The following is a 21,081-nucleotide window of genomic DNA, read 5'->3' as shown; positions in this document are numbered from 1 at the left end:
TGTTGTGCATCTCCTCTTTTTTGGGGATGGCGGAAGTGGGAGAGGGAACGGTCACGTTCGCTTTTTTTCGTTAGTGTGGTTACAGGTGCGGGTCTCTCGGTGCGTCCTTGACCCGTTTGCGTCCCTTCGTGGGACGCATTGTGTTCCTCCATGTGCCTGTGTGTGCGTGTCTGCAGCTCACTGCATCCACGACCCGCAACGCGGGCAGCAAGGCAAACGGCTTTAGCTGTTTCTGTTGGTGCGCCTTGGTCCTTGAAGAGCTGTGCAGAATGCTATATTGTATGCGTCTCATCTTGTCGTCCTCTATGTGCCTCCTTCTCACCTTCGTCTCGTTAATGCCGAGTGGGGGGATTTCTTAAAACGCCGATCCGCTACGGATAGGAAATCCGCGCCGCGACTCTAACGTACCCCCTTCTCTCCCTCCGTTACACGTACAAGGTGCACGTTGCCATCGTCTTCTTCTCACAACAAACATTTGCATCTATATATATATATATTCGTGCAAACGCTCGCAGTGATATCGTGTTGCTCACCCGACGACGGTAGTGGGGTTCGACTGCTTTACATTGCCTGTTTTTTTTTTCTCCCCCGCTTCTCTCTAATCCCCTTTCTTCCGTTGTGTGTAACGGAGCCATGACGATGAGTCTGAAGTCCAGCACGTGCCGCAGCTTCGTGCGCGTGCGCCCCTTCACGCCGTCCGAGGCGAAGGTGTGCCCCGAGGACAGTGCCATCCCCCGCGGCATCCTCAAATGGGACGGCAATAGCGTCATCTCCGTCCTCGACCCGCAAAACTACTTTGAGGTGCGTCGCAACGCCGTGTTTGCGGTCAACGAGGTGCTCTGGTCTTTCCAGGAACCAGGAGAGGAGACGGTCAAGTCTTCGAATAAGCAGAAGCCCGCCACGCAGCAGGATGTGTACAACCGTGTCGTGGCGCCGATGATACCGGCGATCGTGGAGGGCTACAATACCGCCTTCTGCGTCGCCGGTGCCAGCAGCAGCGGCCGCTTCTACACCCTCTATGGCAGCGAGGCTGAAGGCCCCAACCGCGGCATTTTGCCCCGCTTTGCGGAGGACATCATATCCTCCTTCAAAACGAACGCGCAAACCAACAGCTCCATTAGCGTGGAACTGGAGGCGGTGGACATCTCCGGTGAGACCTACGTCGACCTCCTCGCCACGGGCCGCCACGGCGGCAGCATCCAAGCTTCCGCGGATTCACTGAAGCTGATATCGACCCCCAGCGGGCCACGGCTGGTGGGTGTCAACAGCGTCGATGCAGATGGCACGCCGGAGCTGATAAAGGTGATTCAGCAGCTCCACCGCATTGTGGAAAAGCGTAACTGCACGCACACCGTCTCCTTCCGCCTCACCGAGACGTTTGAGTTCGAGGATCCGGAGAATGTGAACCAGTCCGTGAGCAAGTCACGTCGCGTGCAGGTGCTGTTTGTGCTCCTGCGCAACATGCCTTCCGCCTTCCAGCGCTGCATCGATGTCGCCGTGGAGCACGACAGTGGGGAGAATCCGTTGGCCAAGGTGCCGGTGCGCGAGTGTGCCTTCACGAAGCTGTTCCCATCGCTCCTGCAGCAAGGCTTCCACCTGAATATGATCTCGTGCGTCAGCCCCTATTACGAGCATATGCGAGAAGACATCAACACGCTTCAGTTTAGCGTGAAGGTGAAGCAGCTGAGGGGCAACCCGCAGCTGCTCCACGATGAGAGCTTCGTGGAGATGCGCCGGCTGGCGGACGAGGTAAAGGACCTGCAGGTGGAGAAGAAGAAGACGCATGAGGCGTTGTCGGTCGTGCAGAACGAGCTGAACGCGCGCGAGGTGGAGCTGATGAAGCAGGAGGCTGACTATAACAAGACGACGAACGAAATCACTGAGTCGCACCAACAGGTAAAGCTGGCGACGATCGGCCGCAACATGGAGGCCGAACGCTCGAACCGTGCGCGCAAGCTGATGAACACGGAGTTGAACAAGAAGCGGGCGGAGATCAAGGAGTTTCAACAGATGCAGGCGTCCCTCGACGCGGCAACGAAGAGACAGATGCGCGACGCGGATGATGCGAAGGCGCGCGCGGAGGCGGTGGAGGCCATGTTGAAGAAGCAGAAGATGAACACTTCCATCTACGAGGAGCGCCTCAACGAGTACAGGGAGGAGGACAGAAAAACAGAAAGTATTGAGGCCTTCAACGTTGCCTCCCCCGATGAGCAGCGGAGGATTCTCATCAGCGAGTCGGATGAGAAGAAGAATTCGGACGCCGAGATTCAAAGGATCGAGCGAGAGCGCTCCACTGCGAGGGGGTTAGACAATACCGAAGAGCGAATGCGCGCAATTCAAGCAGAATACGACGTGGCCTATCAAGTCGCAGCGCCGAGTCGGGAGAAGGCGGAGCTGGAGGAGGAGATCGCCAAGTATGAGAAAGAAATATCCGAGACGGAGTGCGAGATTCAACGCCTGCAAAGTGAAATCGATAAGAAAAAGTCGCAGTGCCAGTGCAACCTCATGTAGTGCGGCACCTGTGCCGTGTTTTCTTCGAGTACTCCGCGTGTGGGAGTCTCTGTGCGTACCACAGATACACACACACACACACTCTCACACACAGTCCCCGTCACATTTCCCGACGCGCACCATCGAGGCCCTCATCGACTCGCTTTTATTCGGTACGTTGCCGCTTCTTTTTTTCTTGGGTTTTCTTTCACTATTATGATTTTCGGCGGTTAGCCTTTGTTTTTCTTTTTTGTCTGCGTTTCGCGTCGTGTCTCTCGTTCTTTGCTGTTGTTTCGCCACATCTCTTGAGCATTTACGAGTAGGCCGAACATGTAAATCCGAGCAGAGTGCCTGGAAAGCGTGCTCAGATGCTCTCGCTCGGCATTCTTGATGGTTGCTCGCTAGTCTCGTTGCCCCTCTGCCTTGATGTTCCTGGGAGCTAGGGTTGGCGGATCGCAGGCGCAAGACGAGTAATGGATGGTGCGGCGCACGTGGGCGTGGAGGCCTCTTGCGATGCTGTGCTGTTTTCACCTCTCTTCTTTCTTTCCCCAACGAGTCTGTAGTGATGCCGGGGCTTTGCCGCGCACATTATGTGTCTCCTTTTCGTTTGTTCGCCGTTGCTTGCCTTTCCTCGTCCTCGTGGCTTACTTTTTCCCCTTTTTTCTTTGGGGTTTCGCTTTTCTGTACCGCTGCCTCTCCCACCTGTACGCATTCATGCATATGTTTTCGCTTCTGTTTTGTCTTCTTCATGGGTGCGGGTGTTCAATGGACTGCCGATTGCTTGCCATGTCGTCAAATGCCACTCGCTGTGCTCCTTGTCGCCCCTTCCTCCTCCCTCTCTCATCTATATCTGGCCATGCGGGTTTTGTTCGTTGGCTCCGATGCGCAGAAACAACCTAGGCACACACACACACACACACGCACGCACACACGAGGAGAACGGAATCTACAAGAGCGCATGTTAAATTTTCTTTTTTTTGTGTGTCGCTGATGCCTTTGTCCTTTGATGGTGCAGACACAACGCCTTCCCCGCGGACTCGACAAACCCTGCGTCCGCCTGCCTCTATGTGTCTTTTTTTTCTGGTTTGTCCCTCATTCTCCTTCATTAGTGCCTCGGCTTTAAGAGTAGACCGTGTCACCGCATCGGGTGTGTGTGCATGTGCGTGTGGTTGAGGATGTGCATTTATGTGTATGTATGTGTGTGTGGGTGTGGTGCGAGTGCCCTCTCCAGCTGTCCTCCTTTCTTGTCGTGGATCCTTTCTGACAGTTGTGTTAAGCTGGCGGGGAGGAGGAGGAGGGAGACGCGCACCAACAAGAAGAGAAAACAAAGGCGCATTTGATTGTTTCTCGTTTGGCCTGTCGTCGTTTTCACATTTGGACTTGTGTGCTGGGCGCATTGTGCTCTGTGGCTCGAAGGTGTTTCGCTGTCTTTCGATGCTTTGGCTTCTTCGCAGAAGAGCCGCAAAGAGAGAGAGTGAGACGCAGATGTGTGGACGGTCACAGCGCACAGGTGCCTCCGCCCTCGCCTTCACGCCCTACACAAGGCATTTATGTCTTTCTTTTGCCGGGCTCTCTTTCCATATTCTCCCCCCTTCCCTGTCTCACAAGCGGCCAAGACGCATCCACACACGCGCACGCATAGACCGGTACCCTTGTTGTTGTCTTCACTGCCGTACGTTTTTTTTTCTTGGGCGCAGCCACCACGCCATGGTTCCTAAGAGAGCGCTTCAGCGGGTGTGCGACTACATTGAATAGAGAGTATCCTCCCTTCGAAACAGCAACCTTTCGTTAAGCGTGAAAGGCAGAGTTTTGTAGAGGGGATGTGTGCCCTGACATCCCCCCTGCCTCACGAATGTAGGCGAGGAAAACGGCTGACAGTCCGTCCATTGGGGACGGAGTCGCAGGCGGCTGTATCGGATCGACTCGTTTGGGGCCACGTAAATGACCTCTTTGTCGTTTGTGATGGCGCTTTGCGGTTCTGGTGCGGCGTCACTGTTCGTCGAACGGTCCATGTGAGGTGTAACACGAGACGTGGATGATGTCTCCGCTCTTTTCCCCTGCGAGGCTATGATGATTTCTTTGTCTCATTGAGGTCTCCTTGGAGAGGTCGAACCGCCAGCGAGCACATTTGCTGTGTCACTGCCTAACTTATGCGCGTCTGCCACCCTTCAACCACCTCTGGTCGTGTGACAAGGCTGTTCTTTCCCCCTATGACTCTACTGTTGGGCTTTTTTCCCTTCCTGTTTGGCTCCCCGTCTCTTGACGACGCGTCGCGTTCTCAAACGTCTTGCTGTCGCCATCGTCGACTGCCCAACCGCACAATTAGAGAGCACATATAGCTGCCCTTCGTGTTTCCTTGTTTCATTCTCTTACGTCTATTACAGCTCGCCCGCGGTTTCGTTGCTTGGGGAGCTTTTGTCGTCCCCATCGCATATCTTCCTCCTCGTCGATCTTGACGCCACTGGGCGACCGCTTTGCCCACGTCGAAGATCGCCCCGCCTCCCTCCTCCCACATACCTTCCTGTCCTCATCGTCATTGTTGCGATTCCACTGTAGGCGCCTTTTTTCTCGAGTTTGTTTTTGCTCACGATCGTTGCGTTCCACATCAGCATACACGCAGACGCTCATATCCTCATACGCGTCCCGTGCGACCGTGCTTTTCGGTCCCTCTGTGTTCGCCAGGTTGGCCACCAACACAAACACCCCACCCCTCCACTCTCACAACAATGGTCCAACTGTCGCTCATTGAGGAGATCAAGGATAAGGCGTTACGCCTTATTCCGAACTCTTACATCGACATCGTGGAGGAGTGCACCGCTCCGCAACTCCTCATTCCCACCTACGAGCACGTCAAATTTCTCTGTGAGACGGTGAACAAGAAACCCGAGGCGACCGTTGACGTTGTGCGAGCAATCCGGCGCCGTATCGCGGATTCTCACGTCGCCGTCAAGCACCTGACGATCCAGCTGCTGGAGTCGATGATCAAGAACTGCTCAACAGGGTTTCACGTTGAAGTGGCGACGCAGAAGGGTCTTCTGCGCGATCTGGTCGCTGTCGCGTGCGTGCAGCCAACGACCGGCCGCGCGATGCAAGCGAAAGAGTCAGCGCTCTTGCTGACGCTCAACCTCAGCATCTGGTTTCGCGGCCACCCCGCCGAGGAGTGCTACATCCTGACGACGCTCGCCGACGACGTCCGAAACCAGATGGGGCCGAATTGCTTCGAGGGCCTCGAACCGGAACGCAACGCACGCATGAAGGTGGAGGTTCGGGGCCCCAACCATAATCGCCGACAGCCGAGCCAGCGCTCGGATGTTGGTCGCAACTTACACGGGGCACACTCGCACGGTCATCACCGCGACAAGCGCAATATCGTGAACGCCATCGCAATCGACCTTCCCACCTCTGAGCGTGTGTCGGCGATGCTGGAAACGTGCATGACGTTTTCTGATTACGTAAACAATGCCGAGACGAATCCCGAGGTATGTTTGCGCGATGATGAAGTTGTGCTGAGCTACGTGTCCCAGCTGCGCGACGACCACATTTACGTCACAATTCTACTGTCCTCGAACCTGCAGCTGGACCGCGACTTACTGCGGACCGTCTCTGACAGTCAGTCGGCTGTGCTGGCGAAGGTTGAAAAGTCGATGGCACAGCCACTCGCTGACGCCACGCCCGAGGGGTCGTCAGCGTTGCCGTCAGCAGTGCAGCAAACCCTAATGCGCTCCGCTGTTGACACAGAGCAGAACAGCGGCGACGTCTCTGCTTTTCAGGAGGCGGGGATGCAACAACGCCTGCCACCGCCACGCGCTGAGGTGCCGAGCGGGAACGTCAGAATGACAGGCATCTCTCCGGCGCCGGTGTCTACTCCGCCCCTCGCTGCTGCTCCAGTAGTGGAGGACTTGTTGGAGAATGGGCAGTCTGCGCCACAGGCTACGTCTTCAGTGCCCAAGTCACCCGTGCTATCCATAGAGGAGCCGGGGTCGACGCCGGTACCATCTCCTCCGGCGGCATCGCCTGCTGTGGGCGACTTCGCTACAACCACGCCCACTAGCTCCAATGCGGCGTCGCCGTCACCCATGCATGCAGAAGCAGCGGAAGAGAGTGGGGCGGAGGAGACGCCAGCGCCACTCCATGCAGCATCCGAGTCCGCCCTGGCAGTGGAGGCCGCAGCGGCGCCCGCCCCACCGACCACGGGCTTACCAAAGGACGCAGATGATTTCGATGCCTTTCTTGAAGGTCACACGGTGAACTAGAAGGAGTCAAATGCGCCGATGCGTTTGAGGTACCTGTTGATCCTCTTCTCGCTATCGCCTTCCCATTGTTTTCGACGTCCCTCATCTTAGCTCCGAGATGGGATCGGTCCGTGCTGCTCGAAGGAGGAGCAGGCTTCTTCATTATTTTGTTGAGCAGGGTAATGCGAGCGACCTTTTTGCGGTTTGTTAGTCTGCCTGTGCGCATTTGGCCTTCCCCTCCCCTTCCCCCTCCCAGGACTTCCATCACCACCACCCTTTGGGTTGCATTTTGCTTTCTCTCTCTTCTCTGTGACTGTTCACCACTGCATACGCGTGATGGCTTTGATGGTGGTGGTGGTGGTGTCTATCTCTGTCTATCTCTCTCTGTGTCTGTGCTCGGGCGCTCCGTTGCTTTTCACCATGTTTTCTTTCTTCTTTCGTTTTCTCTGTGCATGTGTGTGTATGTACGTATGCGTTTGGTATCCTTGCTCGCGTAGCCCGATGCACGTCGCTCTCTCTCTTGTTCTCTCTTCCGTTTGTTGTGACTGTCACGCTCACGTGGGTGAGGGCGAGGATGTGCGCGTATGTGTGGACTGGAGGTGGTGAGTTGGGCTTGAAGGCGGCCTTCACGGATTCACCACTCTCCTTTCCTTTCAGGTTCCTCTATACAAGCCAGTGATGCACACACTCGCCATCCTACTCTCTCCGCACCCCCCTTCCAAAAAAAAGCAAACAACACACACCAACCTCCGCGATGATGCGTGGATGATGCATAGGCGGGTCTCTTAGCGTCGTTTTTCTCCGCCTTGGTTTTGTTTCATCTGTCTCTTGACGTGTGCCCTCTCATTCTCTTTCTCTCTCTGTGTTGTGCCGTTGTGGATGTCATCGCTACTTGTGCAAATCGGCGTGTTGCTTTACCGGGGTTCACTCACTTTATTCGGTGGTCGCCTCTTTTCTCTCTCCTTTATTTGCTGTATTGTGCTCCTGGAGGACGGGGAGGTGAGCACCTCAGTGCGCGGCATCACAGGGTTCAGCACCCCCCCTCCCTCCCACTCTCTGTGTTTGAAAGCTACAGCAGCCCTCCGTATCCCTGCCAATGCCGAACCACGTCTGGTGGTGACAGGATCAGGTGCCGAAAACGTGGGGAGGCCAGAGAGGCGTATCGTTGCTGCTATCGGCGGTCTGGTTGTGAGTGGCGTTGCGTCGGAGCGAGCTGCGACATTGACGATGCTTGCATCTTCCGCGCGATGGACAACGTGTCAGCATGACTCAAACGTATTCTACCAGGCCATCACTGTCTACTGCTGAGTGCCTAAGTCAGCCAGAGGGATGCATCGCGTGGCGACCGGCAGGGTTGGGAGCTGCTGTGAGGAGACCTGCTAGGCGAGGGGAGTAGGTAGAGTTCGAGGCCGCGGCCGCGCTCGCATGACTGGGTAGGCGCATTGCTGTACTGGTATGTCTATCACTGCTTGGCACTATGCGAGTGAACCTATGGCAAATGGGGTGGAGTGGAGCCCAAATCATGCTCTGTGGCAGAAGAATGGACACGTTGAAATTCTTGCGCCTCATGGTAAAAGCTTGTCACAAGAGGGGTGAGGCGGTCAGCACCCCGTCAACCCGTTGCTCTTCCTCTTCTGCTTACGAATCTCCGCGGGGTGGTGACTCGAGAAGTCCGAGATCGCTCTCACACGCTGCTGGGATTTTAGAGGGTGGCAAGTAGAAACCGTCGGTAAAACGCGTCATGCCGTCTCCTCTAGGTCCAGGGACAGGGCTGCGATGAGTGCGCTCTCATGATCCAACAACCCACCCCCTCCTTAACTGCATCACTTCTGGCGTGTATTCTCTCCTCTGCTCGCACAGCATGGGAGGTGCACAGCACATACCCCTCCCTCCGTACAATCTCTCCTCCCCTCTCTTTCTGCAGACGACACGCCAGTGCAACAGAACGATTGGGTAGGCTCATCGCTTCACCAGCCACCACCCCGACAGAGAACGCCGCAGTCAAGCATGTCGAGTGCACCGAGGCCCGGCAACAGGCGAATGCAAGCGTCGTCTTGCACTGCTTGAGGGGTGCAGGGGCGGATTACGCAGCAGAGGCACTAAACGGGCCGAAGAAGATCCTGGCAGCCCCTCTCCGCGCCGAGGAGCAGCACCAGCCGCACGAGCCCTCAAAGAACTCTGAAGACAGGGCTGCCCATCGGGTGGCCCGGAGAGGGACAGGACAGGATAATGAGATGCTCACTGGGAGTGGTAACGTGCCACGCGGGAAGACGACACGCCGCGGAGCTGCATTTTCCCCTGCCAGACCGCGGCACTCGGGCTAGAACGCACGGAGGCGCTGACTATGGAGGGGGGTGGGGCTCGAGGTCGCATGGACACAGCAGAAAGAAGTTTGCCGGACGAAACGTGGATGAGCAGAATGTGTGCGCGAGTACGCCGGAGAGACAGCCGATAGGCGACTCAAGACCAGCATCAGAGAACGCACACTTTCGTTACCCAGTCCTGCACGCTCAGTCGAGGGAGGAGGGGGGGACGAAAGCTAACGATCAGCGATGCAATGAGTGCGAAATGGCAGCACTCAGGAGCTCTCCCTGTCAATATTGCAGCACTGTCCAGCGCTGTTCCCAAAACCTCAGACACTCCTCTTCTCCTGGTGTGCGGGCGTGGGGGTAGTCGTCTTGGACCCTTTTCGGGCGGCGACGACATTTTTTTGAGTCGAAACGCCTTTTCGAGGGCATCTGTCCATATCCTCCGGTCGCGCTGCGGCCAATCCATGAGCACGGTGCGCTCTTCTTTCGACTAGACTTCTGCGCACCCTCTCTTTTTCCCTGTCTTCTCCCTCTCTACCTCTGCCACTGCACGTGCGCCGCGTGTCGGGCGGTGTTGCCGTCGTCTTTACTGCATCTCCACCTCTGCATATCTGCCTACGGGATGCGCCTGGGTGTGGGTGTCTCCGCGTACGCGCATCTGCATACATCACTTTCGCGGTCACAGCTCCTCACCCGTCTTCTCTGTCCTGTTCTCGTTCGCTGCACGACCGGTTTTCGCTCTCCGGTCTGCATCGGCCAGCTGACCTCTCTCCCCCCACCGCGCTGCTGCGCATCGTCCCTCATCATTTTTCTATTCATTGCTTAACGCACGTGTGCCCTCATTGCAGCTGCGCAGCGCGTGGATCGTTACGCTTTCTTGCTCTGCTTTCGCTCGTCCGGCCACCCACACCCACGAACACAAACGAACATTAATCATGTCGGCTCCGCCGAGCTACAAAAACCTCGCCAACGTGGTGAAGGACTACTTGACGAAGGGTAGCGATGTGTGTGGATGGCAGCTGGACGCGAATGAGAACGATGCGTCTAAGGGTTTCAACGCGTTCCCCTTCGCCAGCTCCAAGGCCATCGGCGCTCACCTCTCCTACGAATGCCCGAGCTACCACACGACGCTCAAGTCGAAGGTGTCCGCCGCTTTCACGTCTTGGCGGGAGTACCTCCCTACTATCATCTATCACACCAAAATCAACAACACGTTGAGCGACGTTGAGGTGGACGCTGCCGCCGCCTCTGTGAAGGTGACAGCCAAGCATTCCGTGTTCAACGCCAGCTGCAAGTCGTCGCCGCTCGACGGTTTTGTGACGGATGCAAACGTGACGACGTGTGTGTCCCATCAGGTTTACGCTGGCGCGTCGCTGCAGTACGATCCCAAGCGAAGCGGGGTGCGCGACTTCACGGCCATCATTGTTCGCTACGCGTGCCCACACATCGGCAAAGGTGATCTGCTTGGTCAGTACAGTCTGTGGAACGGCGTATCGGTGCACCTTCGCATCCCTCTTCACACTTGCATGGATGCTGCCATCATGGCAGAGCGCAGATGCTTTATCGCCGGCGTGCAAGCCCGCTCGCCGTGCGGTGCTCGCCTCATGTTCAACACAAATGTGTCAGACGGCACATACACCATGACAGCTATCCGAAACATGAACGACATCTGGAAGCTCACGCTGACGATGACCGCTCCGCTCGCCTCCGGGGAGGGTGCTGCCGCGCCGCGCTTCGGTCTGAAGCTCACCAACATGGACGCCAGTGATTAAGGTCAAAATTGGAACGCCACCGTCGAGTTTTCATCAAGGACCATGCTAACGGATCACGACGCGAGGTGCGATCAGGGTAGAGTGAGTAGACTGGATCTGATCAGCGTGTTCAATAGACCAGTGCGCAGTGGTCAGGGAGCTGACGCATGGAGAAGCGTGAGCACCGGTAGGGTGCGTTAACTACAGCTCACAATTCGGTCTTTAACCCCCTCCTTTGCGGCGCCATTAAGCATCCGAAACGCATGCTGTTGTTTGCTTGCTTCCGTGATTTCTTGACTGGCTGTCGTATGTGCCCTCCCTTCGCGTACTTTCCTTTTCCTCACTCACCCCGCACGCCTATTGCTCTTCTTTGATGCTGTTAGTGTGTGTGTGTGTCCTGCCACCGCACGCGCGAACTCTCGGTCCCACTCCCTTCCTCTACCCGCGAAAAGCACAACGCATCAGGTGAAGATCACACGCGGGAAAGCAGACACCAGGTACAAGCCGAATCATGAGCGGACACGCGACTGCCGCCGTGTGTGCTGCCTTGCTCGTCAGTGCTCAACCTTTTGTGTCTGCGTGTTTGTCTGCAGAGCCATGTGAGAACGGTCAAAGGCAAAGGTGAAAGCAGCAAGAGAAAGTGAAACCTCCCATGATTAGCTGAGAGAAGCCGCGAGTGACCCAGAAAGGTGAACTGCACGGGGTATGGTTACTGGTCGTCTAGGCGAGGTAAGCGAGTCTCCGTGGGTCAAGGTGCATCCAGCAAACGGGGGAAAAACGTGCGCGATCATCGGCGAAGGTGCAACGCGCATCTGCCCTTCTCCTTGCAAGAAGGAAAAAAAATCGCTCACTCTTCACATTGCTGGGAGTAGCGGTGCGGCAACAGATTGAGGCTGCTCTAGTCCGCTTCTCTGACAGTATTGGCAGATCCTTTCGTCGACATGCCCCGCTGCGTGGTTTTCTGCTCACTGCGCGTTCATGTCTCTTGGAGGCCTGACCTTTTCTTCTCTCTTCTTTCTTCTTGGGCCGCTTCCCTCTGCTCTCCACAAGTGTTTCCGCATATGCATGATGAACACACGTCTCCTTTGATCGGTTCAGTGCTGTCCTCACCACACGCGCCGCGTGGTTGTGCCGCCTGGGGGTGATGACAGCGAATTTCGGTCGAGTGGCTGATTGTAAAATAAACAAATGACACCAAACGACGTGCACACATGCTCACGCCCACCCGCTCCATCGACTGCGAGGCGCACACCCCGTTTTTCACCTTCTTGCTCACCTTATGCCTCGTAGTGATTCCGGTGTCCCAGGTGCCGGCGCTGAAGAGAGGCTCCAACGATGGTGCGCGCGCAACTGCGACTACCACACAGACAGGTAGCACAGCCCCTGTACAGCCATCGCCGCCGTTGTGCACGTCACCGACACCGGTAGCGAGTCTCTTTGCTAGTGCTTCCCATCGTCTTCCTCTCTTCAGCGATTCTAGTAGCAGTGCTTCGAATCCCCCCTACATGTCCGCTCATGGGTTTTCTGCGCATGAGCCGGCAATCGTTGCATCTCCGTCGACAGGCTTCGGCGGCGGCGGTGTCGTGATGACTGTTGCTGCCCCGACGCTCAGCTGGGCTCCACACCAACACGTTGTGGCGAAGAACAGCGCTCTGGGCGGCACCGTGGAAGCATTCAAGGCACTTTTCCTGCGACTGACTGCGTCACTCAGCCATGCTCCTGAAGCGTTCAGCTACTGGAAAGCGGTGCCAGGACGCAAACGGCTCTGTCGAAAGAGTAGGACACCTTGGGTGTTGGTGCGGCAAAGCCGCCATCAGTAGTAAGCGTAGGCTCCTCTCCACCTAACGAATTCGATGGAAGGGAGAACCAGCTACTGTCAGATATGGTCGATAGGACGGACACGGTGATTTCGTCCACTCAGCAGCTGTTGCAGCATCAAGAACGCCATTTCTATGAGGTAGTCGACAGCCTCGGAGAGGATAAGAACGCACTGATCGAGCGGATGACGCCGAAATTCGACAACGCGAAGTATCAGCAGCCGAAGAAAAAAAACGTGAGTGCTTCTAGACAGACCTACGCTCACAGGAGCTGATTTCTCTTGTTGTGCGATTTGTGGCAGGCGTCGGTCGGTAAGGATGTACACCCAACACATACACGCACAAGGACAAAGCCACTCAATGCTCTTATCCGTATTCCGCGTCTTTCTCCCACTCGTTCTTTTCTGCCGTCTCGGCGTGAAGAAGCACGCGAAAAAAAGGAAGATGATCATCTCCTGTTGCGTATCCTTCGTGTCCCTTTCAACGCACCCATGCTCTCGAACATTCCTTCTACGTCTTCCGGACCGAAGAACACTTGACCCCTGCGGCCAAAAGCCCCTGTTTGTGCCGGGTTTCGTCGGGGCGTATGCAGCCCCTGTGTCTGTGCTCGAGTCGCGGAAGGACGGGTCAGTTAGGATACAGGAGTGCACGGAACGTCGCACGAGGCCGTTTCACACGTCAACCAGCTTGTCCTGGCGCTATCCAATTTGCTGCTTGCCACAGTGGTGACGATGGGTCTCTCTCCATCTAATCAGCTCGACTCTGTGACAGCGACATTTTTCCCTGCATCACCTTCCCTTTTCTTTCCTTTACGATGCTATCCCCTTCTCCTCCGCTCATATCACACCGACTCGCACTGTCACTGCACATGCTCATGCACCCATACCCACACGTAATTTTCTCCACGGTGCAGTCTTGCTACCTCACGCCTTTCCTACTCCCTCCTACCCCACCTCCTCTTCGCGACCCGTCACGATGACCGCTGTGGAGTCTGGCTCGAAGGTTCTCCGGATGAAGGAGAGCGACGCGCAGAAGCTGCTGGCGATGCGGTGCCACATTGGCACGCGCAACCAGAGCAGTGCGATGAAGAAGTACATCTACGGCCGCACGGCGGAGGGCAGCCACATCATCGACGTGCACATGATGTGGGAGAAGCTGATCCTCGCTGCTCGCGTGATCGCGGCTGTGGAGAACCCGAAGGACGTGTGCGTGTGCTCGTCGCGCCTGTACGGCACACGCGCCATCTACAAGTTCTCGCAGCACGTGGGCACGAGCTTCCACGGCGGCCGCTTCATCCCTGGTACGTTCACGAACCAGATCCAGAAGAAGTTCGTGCAGCCGCGCGTGCTTGTGGTGACGGACCCGCGCACGGACCACCAGGCCATCCGCGAGGCGTCGCTGGTGAACATCCCTGTGATTGCGCTGTGCGACACGGACGCGCCGCTGGAGTACGTGGACATTGCGATCCCGTGCAACAACCGCGGCATCAAGTCGATCGGCATGATGTACTGGCTGCTTGCGCGCGAGGTGCTGCGCCTGCGCGGCACTATTGTGCGCTCTGTGCCGTGGGAGGAGAAGGTGGACCTGTTCTTCTACCGCGACCCCAACGAGGCTGCGGAGGAGAAGGCCGCTGCGGCCGCTGCGGTGCCCGCCGCGGAGGCGGAGGAGGGCTTCGGCTGGGTGGAGCGCAACGACGACAACGCGTGGGAGGCGTAAGGCGTTGTGGAGACGGAGTGGACGAGAGGAGCGGTGGGGAAATGGCAGGCTGGTGACCTTGTGCAGCTCTGCCGCGCCACTCTGCCCGTGTTCGTCCTTGCATTCTTTACGACATTCCTTTGTTCGCGCGTGCAGCGTCCCTAGTGAGGTCAGGCTGTGCTCTACGCACACGGCAAGGTGCTCTTTAACAAACTGGTCTAGTCATTTCTTTTTTTTTTTTCGGGGCTTGAAGGGGTGAGTGATGCCGCCTAGACGGTTCACATGCGTGTGCTGGGTGTCTGACGTTCGACGAGGGAATCGACTTTCTGACAACGGTATGCCCACAGCAGCGCCCTTTCGGTGGTCCTCACACCCTCAAAAAGCGCCTTTGCTTTTATCACTTTCCACAACTTCAAACACACGAAAACCAACCAAGAAGTCCCGTGAAGTGGCGCTTCCTGACGCGGGTGAACTGGCAGCTTAGCAGTCAGCCCCCCCCCCTCGCATGTTGCAAGGGTGTATTATTATCGTTAGCCGACGAAGAATGCCAATCGACTTTGGCCGTGGCTGCAGTTCACTCCCATGACGAAAACGTGGTGGGGGAGGGGGGGGGCGCTGCAGCTGTGATGGAAACCTCTTCATGCACACGAAGAGACGCAGCAAGCATGATTTGTTCGACTCCTCTCTTGTAGGGAGCGTCAGTGCAGTCTGTCACGTCTCCGATTGTGGCAATGAAGGTACCAGTCTCATCACCTTCGCTTTCTTTTTACTTGTTTTGCTACTCCACCTTACGTTTTCTTTTTACGTGTACATCTCGCACGTCTCTCCCCGCTGGCACGGCGCCTGTGAGCTCGTGTCTCCGCGCTGAAATAGCACTCATAGCCTCGGTGACTGATAGAACTTCTAGACACACCCCTTGCCTCAAGATAGAGCGCTCGTGGTGTCTGCGCGTCTCCTGCGTTGCCCTCGCACTGAGCGCATGATCCTTGCTTGTGGCGGTAGAAGCGCACCCACGGCTCTCCTTCATCTCCTTTCCGTGCACCTCGTCTCTGCTGTGTGCAAATGGAGCACTCATCATCATGCTCTGGCCGTGTTTGTCGCGGCTGCTACGGCGAAATAGCAGAGATTGTAACTCACGTGGATGGCGTTTACATGCTGCAGACGAAGCGGCAGGGCACAGCGCACCAGCTGAACGTTATCTGGCGTGTTTTAGGTGAGCAGTTGGAGGAAATGCTCATCAAGAAGCGATCGGGGATTGTCCTGGACTTCCTGCACGCCAGCATCAAGGTGCAGCGAGTCATGCTCTTTGATAAATCAATTGCCATCGAGCTGAAGCCGCAGCTTGTGCTGCTGCCGGACTTTACATCGAAATTTCACCTTAAAAACGTGCTGGAGATGCAGGATGCACACTACCACGCAACCGTTCCCAACACGGTCAGCTACATCACCATCGCCTCCATCGTCGGCACAGACCGCTTCGTTGTCGAGGCGGCGGTGAAGGACTCAGTGCGCGAGATTGGCAAGTACCTGCAGCGCAACGCTGCCTCGACGCTCACGATCGACATTGGCGTAGGCTTCTTGGAGTTCCAAGACAGAACGTACCGCATGAAGTGGAGCGAAGAGTTCCTCGCTCGGATGAGGGCATCCGTTGGCGCAGCCGAGGTGGTGACGCCGTACGACCCGCCGTCCAGGACGATTGGCGGCCCTACGGCGCCATGCCGCTTTCAGAAGGGATGCACCTCAGAGAACCTGCTGCAGACCCAGGTTTGCGACACCGTGCTGGCTGAGTCACGCTTAAGTTCTGCGGAGCTGAACGATGGCATGGGCAGCTCTTCGTATCGCAGAACTCACTGGTAAGCGGCGGTTAGAGAGGAGGTGCTTCCCAGCCACGTCTTGCTTCCATAGCTTTCATTCCACTTTGTTGCGCTCGTTGATGGCGGCACTTCTGCGCGTTAGAGAGCAGGCGAATGTCGGCCCACCAATTCAGCAAGTAGGTGCTGAGACCCGGTTGAACTCAGGTTTTGCCCTCGCCCCCACGCACACGCAACCTCACTTTGCACTGCCCTCCTCCTCATACTCCAATCCTGCGCTTTTCATGCGCCTCTGTCCGTGCAGGTGTGTCGAAGTGATTAGCTGTCCTTTATACATGTTTGTCCTTGCTTTTGGCATCTATGTGATTTGTATACACAGACGCCGTATGTACACCAGACGGTGATGTGCCGGCGAGGTGGGTTGGCGGGCATTTCGTCGCCACCACCCGCACTTTCGCCCTTTCGCACTTTTTTCCGTTTCTCAAGTCCGCATCATCGATCTCTTCAACGTGCGACTTTGCAAGGTACGCACATGCTGCAGGGACTGAACGGCAGTGAGCATCAGCCGTGGATCATCTCGCATCAGTGCACGCCTCCAGTCATAATGCAAACCGCCGGTTGCCGTTTGCACTGAGGTCCCTGCGTATCTTGCTAGACTCACCATGGATGTTTTTTGTGAGGTGTCATAGCTGTTCACCAGATGTTTGCCAGAGCGCACTTTGCTCACGCTGGGGGGTGGGGTGGCGCCTTCTCTGGCAATCCTCTCCGTGCTGCCTTCAGTGGGTGCGTCACGTCATCTCTCTCGTTCTCTTTCTGTCGTTTCCCTTTTGTTGGCCGCTGTTGTTGCTGTTTTACGCGCTACGTGTGCGTGCTCCTCTGTGTCTCTGTCTCTGTCTCTCTCTCTCTCGACGTGGCTCACGGCGACTCATTCGGGTATGCGCACTTCATATCCGTTGCTGTCTGCCACCCGCGCACGTGCATGCGCGTCAACCCCTTACACACCTGCGCACTCACACGTTACTGTCGTGGTGTATGTTTGCATGTCGCGTTGTGCACCGCAGATCACGGTAGAGAAATCCGTACATTTCGTTTATTTGATCTTCGTTCTTTGTCTGTCCCTCCGTTCGCCGTTGCCTTTGTTCCCCGTCGTTTTGTTGGTCCCAGCACGCGCGTTTCCTGATACGAAAAGAAAATGCAGGGAGGTGCCCCGAACAACGGAAATCCGTACGCCGGATACCAGCGCGGCTACCCGCCTCAAGATGGTATGCAAGGATACCCGCAGCAAGCGGCCCGCGGCGTTGGCGCCGGCTACTATCCCCCGCAGGCCCAGCAGCCGCCGCAGCCGCAGCAGATGGCTTCCCAGCAGCCCCAGCAGATGGCTTCCCAGCAGCCCCAGCAGATGGCTTCCCAGCAGCCCCAGCAGGTGGCTGCGCAGCAGTATGGAGGTTACAGCCAGGCCTACAACCAGCCATACGCTGCGCGCGGCGGGTACCAGCCGACGCCGCCTCAGCAGCAGGCACAGCTGCAGCAGGGCTATGCTTCTCGCGGTGGTTACTATCAAGGCGGTGGCGCCTACGGTGGCGCCGGTATCCAGCAGGGATACCCCGGTGCTGCGGCTCCGATGGGCCGCGGTGGCTATGGGCAGGGCTACGGGCAGGGCTACGGGCAGGGCTACTACCCGGTTCAGCAGCCGCAGGGCTACTACAACCAGGGCTACAACCAGAATCCCAACTACGCGCCGGCAGCGCGCGGCGGCTTCCAGGGCGGTGCGTACGGCGTCCAACAGCAACCACAGCAACTACAGCAACCACAAACACAACCACAACCACAGCTGCAGCAGCAGCAGCAGCAGCAGCAGCCCTTAAACCAGCAGTACGCGCGCGGCGGGCGTGGTGGGGCGGTCGGGTTGCAGCGCGGCGGTCGCGGCGCAGGTCGTGGCCGTGGTGGGCGTATGTTCGAGTCGTACGCGGTCGTCCACCTCGACAGCTACGCGCAGCTGGAGGAGGTTGGCCGCAAGGGGGCGACGGAGACGATCGTCACGCCGGAGGTACTCTCTGCGATGCGTTCGCGTGGCCGCGGTAGCACGATTCGGGTACTTGTCGTAATCCAGAAAAAGTACGCCGCCGCCTGCCTGTCTATCCCGCGCGGTCCTGAGGACACTCTCCTTTCGGAAAAGACAGCTGAGTCGTTCGTGGGGGTTCCATGCGTGATTGTCGGCCATGCTGAGCGCCTCATCGACCTGGCCAACGGCGCCGCTATCCAGGGCCCCGTGTTCAGCACCTTCCGCTCCCTCATGATGCTCCTGACGCCCTTTGACAAGCCGCAGACGACGCCGGCGGAGGGTGGGCAGCCAGTAAACGTGCATGAGAAGACCCGTGATGAACTGCTGGAGGCCATCACTAAGGACATCGCGACGTACGAAGCGTTGATGACTGAGATGGCGGCCGACTCGGACGAGTCCACGAGGCTTTTCAGCCATCTCATGCACTTCTCGGATGGTGAGGAAGATGGCGTACAGCAAGGCGAGGCCCACGAGGAGGGCGCGGACGCTGATGTGGGCCACAATGATGGCGAGGAGGGCGAGGAGGGCAATGAGCAAAAGACGGCTGCCGGTGAAAAGCCCGCCGAGGGCGCCGCTGCCCCCAAGAAGATGGTGAAGCGCACGCTCATGTCATCGCCGCAGGGTATCCGCATCCTGCGCGCTGCCCTCGCCGTTAGCAGAAAGCGACAGGTCTTCTTTGAGAAGATCGCGCCGCCGCCGCCGAACCCGGAAGCCAACCCGCTTAACCGCATCGAGTGGAGCGCCTCGCTGCGCCTCATCGATCCGCTGTTGCACTACCCGCTTCTGTCAGACCTAGTGTTCCAGTTTTTTGGCGTTGTCCCGGTCGGTGCGGAGGCCGTCAAGCCGGCGAAGGCGAAGGCACAGGAGGTGAAGGCATTGTGCGACGCAATCGCCCGCTACGGCGTGCAGCTGACCAGCTCCGCCAGCTGCGGCAACACCATTCTGGCCCTGCTGCAGGCCATGGATCCCCAGCACGCTAAGATCAGCGTGACTGAGCGGGCCGCGGAGGAGACCAACAGGAAGCCTGGCCTGAAGCGCGGCCGCGAGGCGGAGGAGAGTGACGCAAATGCCGACGACGGCGCGCAGAAGGCAAAAACGGAGGAGACGCCGGAGGGGGAGAAGGAAGCGTCGCCGGAGACGCAGGCGGCGAAGCCGGCCCCCAGCAGCCTCGCAGAGTACAAGGCCTCGGCAGCGCCGATGGACTGGCGCCTATACTACGCCGTTGCCGAGTCGTGGTGCACCGGCGAGCAGCCCGTGCTGCGCCGCAAGCGCACGCGTTTCACCACGCAGGCGCAGCTCGACGCCGACGCTGCTGCGGCAGAGAAGCCCGCAACGGTCGAGTCTCGCCTGCGCTACGTTGGCCACCACCTGATCGGCTCCCTTGTTCTCCGCTACATGACCCCTATTTTCGCCGACGCCATCCTTTCCGCGCTCAAGAGCCCCGCTAGCCGCAAGAAGAAGGAGCACGATGCGTTTGTGCAGCAGTGCGAGACGATCCTGTCCACTATGGCAGGCGCATGGTCGACCAACGATGCCAGCTTCACAGGGGGAAACGTCTACCGAAACCTTCTGACAAGTCTTGCCAGTCGCGCTGTGCCCGACACCCCCATCGAGGCGTATCTGCGCAAGCTGCTTGACGGCATCGTCAACACCATTTTCGAGTCGTCGAAGGAGAAGTACCTCTCTCACTGCGTGCAGGAGGCGCTCACGGTGGCTCGACAGACGAAGGATGGCGGGCGGTTCACGCTGGAGGTCGCACGAGCGTTGATGGAGAAGGCCGACGAGTCGTTCATGAACCTCGCCATCAGCCCCTCCGGCAACTACGTGGTGCGCCACCTGTGCGGACAACTGACAGACTACGCCACAGGCAAGGTGGCTGCCGAGTCGGAAGTGGTGGCGGAAGCCAAGGAGTTGGAGGCGAAGTACTACACCTTCATGACAGCTAACCTGGGGAAGCTCAGCAGAATCCAGTACGGCAGGGGTCTCGCCGGCTGGCAAAGCGAGCAGGCCGCCCGCCTCGGTGCCGCTAGCGCCCCGAGTGCGCCGAGTGCGACGAGTGCGCCGAGCTCTCCCAACGCTGAGTAACCATACCTGGCTTCCTTTATCTTAACTAAAGCGCGTTGCGTCCCCTCCCCCCGCCCGCCACTTTAGACGTCGCTTCTCGTCTTTGTGTGTGTGAGGGGTTATATCGCCGTGCCCTTGACTCATGATCGTCGATTTTCTCTCGTTTTCTCTGATTACCGCAGTTGCCCGTCTTCTTCTGTCGGAGTGGAGTCGCGTGTTTGTGTACCTGTATGCGTTTGTGTGTGTATGTGTATGTGTATGTCGGTGTCTGTCCGAGGCAGTCTCACAGCTGGAAAACAAGTCATGGAGCTGAGCATCTAACTGTACACCCCCTCCCTTTCCTCCGTACCCGTAGTGAGAAAATAGCAGCGACAACAAAATATGAGCCAGTGCTCGGTGCAAGAAGGATGAGTTGAAGCTAACGTATGCCGTGGTGTGGGGTATTCTTTACACGGCAGCGATGCAAAGAAGGCATCTGCAGACACACTTAGGCCATTGTGGAGGCGACATTTGTAGCGCAACTCGGGGGAGAGAGGGGATGAGGGAATCTTTGCCGTGGATGAGCGGCCTTTAGCGCAGACTGAGGGAAGAGAAAAGGTGCGTAGCGTATGATTCCTTCGCCTCGTGTAGCGACTCTGTTCTTCAAGTGATTGTGAAGTGTTTTTTTTTTGTTGTTTACTAGTCGTGTTGGGTGGATGAGCAGGTAGGAAAGGAAGGGACTCTTCGGATGGCAAGGAGAGCTGCAACTGTCGTGTAGCGCGCTGAGCACCCGGTGTCTGTCTCCCCCTCTCTCTCTCTGTTTGACTTTTGTTGTTGTTTTGCGCACGCCCATGTGCTGACGTTGGTACAC

General features: G+C 57.4%; 6 protein-coding genes across 6 annotated transcripts; all 6 read left to right on the top strand.

Moving 5' to 3' along the window:
- Nucleotides 1-633: 633 nt before the first annotated feature.
- On the top strand, nucleotides 634-2,511 carry LMXM_36_5150 (conserved hypothetical protein; the record flags this gene model as incomplete). The annotated part of the gene is made up of 1 exon (XM_003874824.1): nucleotides 634-2,511. One exon carries the CDS (start codon nucleotides 634-636, stop codon nucleotides 2,509-2,511), a length of 1,878 nt encoding a protein of 625 aa, XP_003874873.1.
- A 2,705-nt stretch (nucleotides 2,512-5,216) lies between these two features.
- On the top strand, nucleotides 5,217-6,743 carry LMXM_36_5140 (conserved hypothetical protein; the record flags this gene model as incomplete). Its single annotated transcript, XM_003874823.1, has 1 exon — nucleotides 5,217-6,743. One exon carries the CDS (start codon nucleotides 5,217-5,219, stop codon nucleotides 6,741-6,743), a length of 1,527 nt encoding a protein of 508 aa, XP_003874872.1.
- Nucleotides 6,744-9,966: 3,223 nt separating this feature from the next.
- Nucleotides 9,967-10,803, top strand: LMXM_36_5130 (conserved hypothetical protein; the record flags this gene model as incomplete). Its single annotated transcript, XM_003874822.1, has 1 exon — nucleotides 9,967-10,803. The coding sequence occupies one exon, from the start codon at nucleotides 9,967-9,969 to the stop codon at nucleotides 10,801-10,803; it is 837 nt and encodes a 278-aa protein (XP_003874871.1).
- A 2,771-nt stretch (nucleotides 10,804-13,574) lies between these two features.
- LMXM_36_5120 (putative 40S ribosomal protein SA) lies at nucleotides 13,575-14,315 on the top strand (the record flags this gene model as incomplete). The annotated part of the gene is made up of 1 exon (XM_003874821.1): nucleotides 13,575-14,315. One exon carries the CDS (start codon nucleotides 13,575-13,577, stop codon nucleotides 14,313-14,315), a length of 741 nt encoding a protein of 246 aa, XP_003874870.1.
- Nucleotides 14,316-15,356: 1,041 nt separating this feature from the next.
- On the top strand, nucleotides 15,357-16,151 carry LMXM_36_5110 (conserved hypothetical protein; the record flags this gene model as incomplete). The annotated part of the gene is made up of 1 exon (XM_003874820.1): nucleotides 15,357-16,151. The coding sequence occupies one exon, from the start codon at nucleotides 15,357-15,359 to the stop codon at nucleotides 16,149-16,151; it is 795 nt and encodes a 264-aa protein (XP_003874869.1).
- A 1,146-nt stretch (nucleotides 16,152-17,297) lies between these two features.
- On the top strand, nucleotides 17,298-20,252 carry LMXM_36_5100 (conserved hypothetical protein; the record flags this gene model as incomplete). The annotated part of the gene is made up of 1 exon (XM_003874819.1): nucleotides 17,298-20,252. One exon carries the CDS (start codon nucleotides 17,298-17,300, stop codon nucleotides 20,250-20,252), a length of 2,955 nt encoding a protein of 984 aa, XP_003874868.1.
- Nucleotides 20,253-21,081: the final 829 nt, after the last annotated feature.

Source organism: Leishmania mexicana, chromosome 20, assembly GCF_000234665.1.
Source record: "Leishmania mexicana MHOM/GT/2001/U1103 complete genome, chromosome 20".
Classification (NCBI taxonomy): domain Eukaryota; phylum Euglenozoa; class Kinetoplastea; order Trypanosomatida; family Trypanosomatidae; genus Leishmania; species Leishmania mexicana.
This window is presented reverse-complemented; position numbering and strand designations above follow the sequence as displayed.